At 37.6% G+C, this 6,928-nt stretch overlaps 1 protein-coding gene across 1 annotated transcript; it reads left to right on the forward strand.

Moving 5' to 3' along the window:
* Positions 1 to 2,476: 2,476 nt before the first annotated feature.
* On the forward strand, positions 2,477 to 5,297 carry LOC107722980 (endonuclease domain-containing 1 protein-like). The gene is made up of 2 exons (XM_016531482.1): positions 2,477 to 2,791; positions 4,284 to 5,297. The coding sequence occupies exons 1-2, from the start codon at positions 2,477 to 2,479 to the stop codon at positions 5,067 to 5,069; spliced, it is 1,101 nt and encodes a 366-aa protein (XP_016386968.1). The 3' UTR covers positions 5,070 to 5,297.
* The last annotated feature ends 1,631 nt before the right edge of the window (positions 5,298 to 6,928 follow it).

The following is a 6,928-nucleotide window of genomic DNA, read 5'->3' on the forward strand; positions in this document are numbered from 1 at the left end:
GATACTGTTTATTCCTCGCCTGGACCATCGCCTGTGTTTCGGATTACTCTTCAGTCTTGCCCTCTATATACCTGTTTGCCACTGTCCGACCCTTGCCTGTTTTGACTATGTTTTAGAATAAAGCTTTACACATGGATCCGCACGTTTCTCGTCTCAGTTGCCCCGTAACACTAAGACTATAAATGCCATAATCAGCTGCTGGGTCAATAACTCCACATGCTGTTTCTCTGTCTCTGTAATTCACTCTGATTACAGCAGTTTAATTGACTGAGTGCTGTCTGTCATTGCACCGTAAAAGATATTTTCATGATTTGTTATCATAACATTTCACAACTCTTTTGTCAAATCAGCTCAGATTCACAGATGTTGATCAGATATACTATTTTGAGTTTATGTTGAATAATCTAATCTCCTTCTTTGCATCAACTCGGATTTTTAGTTAAAATGATCTTTAAATTTAAATGTTAGGCTACATAATTTGTTAAACAACAAATCTGTTTTACAGTGTGATTGTGTCTTTAATCATTTCTGGACAATATTTAAATTTAATGCAACATCCACAATAATACATTTTAAGTTCAAATTTAAATTTGGAAAATTATGTCCTCCCGGTCTGTTTTCAGTGGAGGAAAACAATAAGGGCTGAACGCAGATAAAACTTGACAGTGGATGCTCCCGCATCACATTAATGTATAAACTGCATTCATGACAAAGACCTGCACAGGTGCAGATATCATAACAATCTATCAATAAATGCGCACACATTGTCCCTAGCATCTGATGCTAGTGCTGCGGACTGAAGAACACGCTGAATATATATATATATTTATTTTTTTTACCTTTATTTAACCAGAAAAGACTCCAGTCAGACGGAGCTGCATACATAAAAGCCTTCTTACCTAGTTCAGATCGAACAAAAGGAACAGAGACAGTATAACAATTTTGCGAACTAAGGAAATATTTCTCAGACATCAAAGATATGAAGGCAACATCCCCAAGATGGCTTTATAAATAATTAAATACCAGTGCATTTTTCTCCTAATAGACAAAGAAGGCCAAGCTGTTGTACAAGGTACAATGATGAGTTGAGGGTTTACAATCTGATATAAATCTTAGAACACCATGATAAACAGCATCTAAAGGAGAAAGAAGATATGATGGTGCAATCTGATACACTACGTCAGATAAAAATGTAGCAGAAACTAATTTCTTTCTTGCATTAAATGAAAAACAAAACTTGTTCCTAAAATAAAACCCAAGTTTAATTTTCAGTTTTTTCTTCAGTTGAGTAATATGAGAGCCAAAAGATAGGACATCGTCAACAATGATGCCAAGATATAACAGAGCTGTTTGAAAATGCGAAAACGCTGATCATTTTTCAAAAATGTGAAATAATGCTGACCCGGGGAGGAGCTGAGCAGAAATGATGGCTGATGAGTGCTTGAAGGAGACTAAAGCCCCCTAAAAAGGGCCTAAAGACACCCCTGGAGCTGAGTCAGATAATTTTTAGGGGGGCTGAGCAGAAATGATGGCAGATGAGTGCTTGAAGGAGACTAAAGCCCCCTAAAAAGGACCTAGAGACACCCCTGGAGCTGAGTCAGATAATATTCACAGCCTTTGGTGATTTTCTGATTCACTTTCATAACCTCCTGAGCTTTATGACATGCACATGTTATTGGTGTTTTGTGCTGAGATGAAATGATTAGAGATGACTGTGTGCGCTCTCATGTTGGGTTAGACCAGAAATAAAGAGCCAGAGATGCCACTGGTTTGTTTGTGTATGTCTTCTCTACCAACAAAACCAGTCACAAATGAACCCAAAGCATGTTCACATTTTTAAAAAGCTCTGTTTTCCTTGACAAAAATGCCGTCTCAGTGAACAAGGCCTCAGAGTATGTTTCTCTCTCTAGTGAGAGCGAAGCTGGAGCTGCAAGCCCTGGAGTGGAAACATTACAGAAATCAGACTCCATTCTCAAATATGTGTGAGCTTTTATACATGCATAGTTCGGCGAATTTAACGTTTTACAGATGAGAAGCTTTTGGAAAATGCTTGAAAATGCTAATGTGGATGTACAGCGTTTTCAAATGAAAATGCCGTTTTCAAATGCATCCAGACTAATGTAGACAGAGCCTGAGTGAGAGGAAAAACAGATGCTTTCAAAAAACAAACCCTGCTCCAAATGCAGAAGTGAACCAACATGTATCAGAAAACTGAAGTGGAAACTGCAAACACTGCATTATTGAGCAACATTAGTATATTCCTCTATTTGTTTTGTTTTTAATCCATGTTTCTGTACATGTGGCAGCTCTAAAATTAGTCCCGTAACCATGATGAAGAAAGGTCCCATCACATTCCTCATTTCTCCTCATTAGTTAATTTCAGTCACTCCCACAACAGCATCACTGACAGTGACTGTGTTTAAAGCAGCGGAGCTTCTGCTGTCTCTGCTCTATAACACAGGAGCAGCTTCACACCATGTTTGTTCTGGGTCTGATCACCTGTGTCGTGCTGAGAGCATTCAGTGCTCAGGCATTAGTGGTCGATAGCTTTGATGAGTGTGTATGGCATTTCTACAGACACACAGAACCAAGCGGAATGGATCCAGATGCCATGAAAATCTGCCAGAAGCTGCAAAATGAAGAATATGATTACACTGATTGGTACTCGAGCTTATATTATGCTACTCTGTACTCGGTTCATCACAAGATCCCTCTCTACAGCGCCTACACATTGGACCCTAGATGCTCAATCGACACTGGAGGATCAAACATCTGGCACCTCGAGCCACAGGTGACTTACTATCAGAGTTGGGAAGATTGCTTTGGGAATGTAATAGGTTACAGATTACAAGTTACCCTATTTAAAATGTAGTGTAACTATTTCAATTACTTTATTAATGTAACTGATTACTTTTGATTACTTTTCTAAATTTCTAATGAATGTTTTCAACTGTTAATAATTTTCAGACATTTACACCAGACAGGTTTAACCTTACTAGTATTCAACACCGATTACTGTCAGACTCTCAGAATCCTTCAGCATTTGAATTAAGATTACAATCATTTTGAAACACAGCCACCACAAAATCAGACTTTAGTACTGCCTTTTACTTTGAGATCATTCTGAGGTTAAAAACAGATTTAAAATCATAAGATATAGTTTAACAGCTATGATACTGTTTATGAAATCAAATCTTTGCATGCCTATGTCAGGAAACACTGGCATCTAACAATGCCTTGGGGAAAAAAAACAGTTAATTAAATAAATAAAGCATACACATCAAACAAATAGGAAATAAAAGTTATCAAATACGCATGTGTCCTAAAACAATTTGTATCTTTTTGAAACATTGGTGTCTGTTTGTATATGATATGATGGTTTTCTCAAAAGAAACTGTAAAATGCTCATGCAGTGCAATTTGGGAAAGAAATCAATTAAATCTGTATGTGTATGTAAATATTCAGATGTAACCTCCTTTGTAATCGTTAACATTTTCATAAGTAATTGTAATTAAATTACACATTTTTTCTTACTAACTGTAACTGATTATAGTTACATTTATTTTGTAATTCAATTACTTTTTGTTTTGTCATTGCAGCAACATGTCCTCCAACCAATACACCCGCATAGGTCGTTTGTCCAAATCCCTGAAATACGACCCATCAGAGCGTATTCTACAATTGCGCCCCTATCGGCAACAGGACACTTTCATGTCCTGAAAGTTGGTAGCTCAGTTGGTAGAGCATCGCGTTACACGACAATATGCAATCATGTGATCATGGGTTCGATCCCAAAGAACGCACGTGCTCATAAAATGTATATGCACTGTAAATCACGATTTTGCATGATTTCTGTGAGGGTAGGTTTAGGGGCGGGGTTAGGTGTGGTCATTCGTATGAATTAGCCACCTAGTAAAATATGTACAGATTGCCGTGAGATCGGGTTGGACCATGTAAAAGTCCACAAATTGCATTTAAATAAACACGCATTTTGATTGGTAATGACAGCCATACGTCATTTCATGACGACAGACGCAACAAGACACTGTCATTATTTTTATGCCCACTAGAGGGCACTAAACTTTAAAACGCAAATATAGGTTGTAATAAGGTGCTTGCACAAACGACCTATAGGGTCGTTTTTTGTTGGAGGACAGTCTGCATTGCAAACAGTATGAAAAATACACCCTATGAAACTAAATAGGAAAAAACACCCCTCAAAAGTCTTTTCTTACAAGCGATAAAACATCAAATGACCATATAACATAATATTTCTTCTGCAGATTTCCCAACCTCGATCACCAATTGATCATATGGTCCGTGAGAATCAAAATAATAAATACCTTTATAAAAGAAATCAAGCCATCAGCAGTGACTACAGTGGCACCGGATATGATCGTGGACACCTGAACCCCAACAGCTTCCAATGCGGAGACGGCCGTACAGCAACATACACACTGACCAACGCTGCACCTATGAAAGAGCGTTTCAACCGTGTCCACTGGAAGAGTTGGGAGAGCACGCTGAGGAGATTCTTAAAAGGCATGCTTGACAGGGATCGTGCTTTTTCAACAGCCTACATTGTCACAGGTACAGTACCTGATCCCAATGTACGGATACCACAGAGGGGAACCCCTGGAGATCGTTTTAGGGTGTCAGTGCCCTCTCACATCTGGACGGCCGTCTGTTATGAACACGACACTGATGACAGAAAGTCATTTTCCTTTGGCTACATTGGAAGAAACCACCCAGAAGAGCCTGGCATAACCCTGATGAGTGTCTCAGACCTGAATGATCAGCTCAGCGGGCTCTACAGTGAGCTCTCATGGACCCAGCAGTCAATTGAGATTTTTGTTGATGATTGTTTTGGTTACAATAATAAATTAGTTGAAGTTCATGGCGCGTTTCAGAAATTAATTAATATAAGCCCAGGCATCAGCCTCACTGATAATGGACAGATGTGCTTGTATGATCACCCCTGTGCCACATATGGCTATGACTACTACTGGTGTAAGACTAGCCTTGGTTACATTAAAGATGACTGGGATTACTGCACTGAGGCGCAGTAAAGCTAAAAATGGAAAGTAGTGCCGCAGCAATCATGCCTGTGCCAAATGTTGTAAATACAAGCCATGGTGCTACACGGATGATGAAGGCAATTATGTGCTGTACTTCTAATGATTGCTATTCATCTGTTAATCACAAAACCTGCAGGCCTGATCACCTCTGTGACTACCATAATAAAGATTACCTGTGGTGCTTCACAGATAGAGAAGGCAACTGGGATTATTGTTGCAGAAACTGTAGACAGTAGATGGTTTAAAGTGCTTATTACAATTAATACTAAAGTATGACTTTGCAAAGTTGATTGTGCTTGCATTACTTACAAAACCAACAAACTTTCTAACATAAAGTCTCTCATACATGTTTCTCAAATTAACACCAGCTTTAAATGTATTTTTCCCTGATGATTTGTATGCAAAAGCAAAAGGCTCAATAAAAACATCTATGAACCTATAATATATTTGCAAATTCTTACACAAAGTACTGTAGTATGATTTGTTTCCAGTAAAAACACATCTCTGACATTTTATGAGTGTAGACTCACATAAACACATCTACGCAAAGCTTGAAGAACAATGATGTGATTTTCACGAGTAATAATTCAATCAGTGTCTGTGTTGACGTGTGCAGAGTCACAGCTGAAAACACAGAGCCCTCCCTGCACTTACACTCCTCAACAGATGCCCCACGCTTGATATTCAGCCCGAGAAATGATTCATAATTTCAACTCACATTTATTTGTGTACTGCTTTACACAATACTTTTTTTTTTCTTAATAACGAGATAGTGTCATTTAAAAGATATATGCTTTTGTAACAATAAAACATGTAGTTAAAACAATGTTTTTTCAAACAAATAAATGACATTTATCATGAAAACAAATAATGGAGAATTATTTGTAATGGATCATTTATATAGATCAGTGCTGTCACAATCATGCCAGGCTCTGCATAAGACTGACCAATACTGAGTAGCCTACATCTTGGATACGTTTCAAACCTACAGCACACATTTATGCACAAACAAATTATTTTCTACATGTCTAATGTATTTGGAGAGGAAAAAGTCTAAACATGACTTATAAAATCATTTGATTTAGCTCAACAACCTAAAATATGATCTGCATGCACAATAAACCAAAATAAGGTTCAGGTTTTTTTTTGTCCATGTCTTAATATAAATATAGACATATTTAATAAAACTAGTCATAAGAATATTTCCAGCATGTTTTGTTTGTTATTAAAGAAACCTGTATTGTGCATCAGGCTCGTTCAAGTCCTCAGTGATACAAACCCATGTGTATAATATCAGCAACTCACTCGTCGAAATCCTCTGCAAACTTCGAAATGTGAATTTGTATTTTGTCTCCTAAGAGGCATCTAGTGGTTAGATTTTGAAAATGTAGTCACAGGTGTATCTATTTAACTAGTTCTCATTCTCTATTGTCTAACACCCTGAGAAGGCCTGTTTGGGCTGATATGCGTTGGTGTCTTTTAACATGTTGCACAATAAAGGCTTTTTATATTTTGCCTGCTATGTGAGTGCCTGGACGTGGATTCGTTTTGTTTCTTGCAATAGGATCCAGTTTTTGTTTTTGTGTTCTGTCAGTGCTTTGGCAAGGGAAGGCTTTTTTTTTGACATGCAATAAAGCCAAGTTCAAAGGCCAATTTAAATATTGGTACAATAAAAAGTGCAGTATTTTGTTTAGTATTCAGTATTTGTGGCAGTCGAGAAATCATGTGAAATCGGTCCAAAATGTGTGCGTTTTTGTGCCAATGCATTGTTAAAGGATCAGTGTGTCGTATAATATTCCCAACAAACTTTAACAGCCAATTAAAAAATATTGGTGTAGTAAAATTAGCAA

Source organism: Sinocyclocheilus rhinocerous, unplaced genomic scaffold (assembly GCF_001515625.1).
Source record: "Sinocyclocheilus rhinocerous isolate Xijiao unplaced genomic scaffold, SAMN03320098_v1.1 scaffold2953, whole genome shotgun sequence".
In the NCBI taxonomy this organism is placed as follows: domain Eukaryota; kingdom Metazoa; phylum Chordata; class Actinopteri; order Cypriniformes; family Cyprinidae; genus Sinocyclocheilus; species Sinocyclocheilus rhinocerous.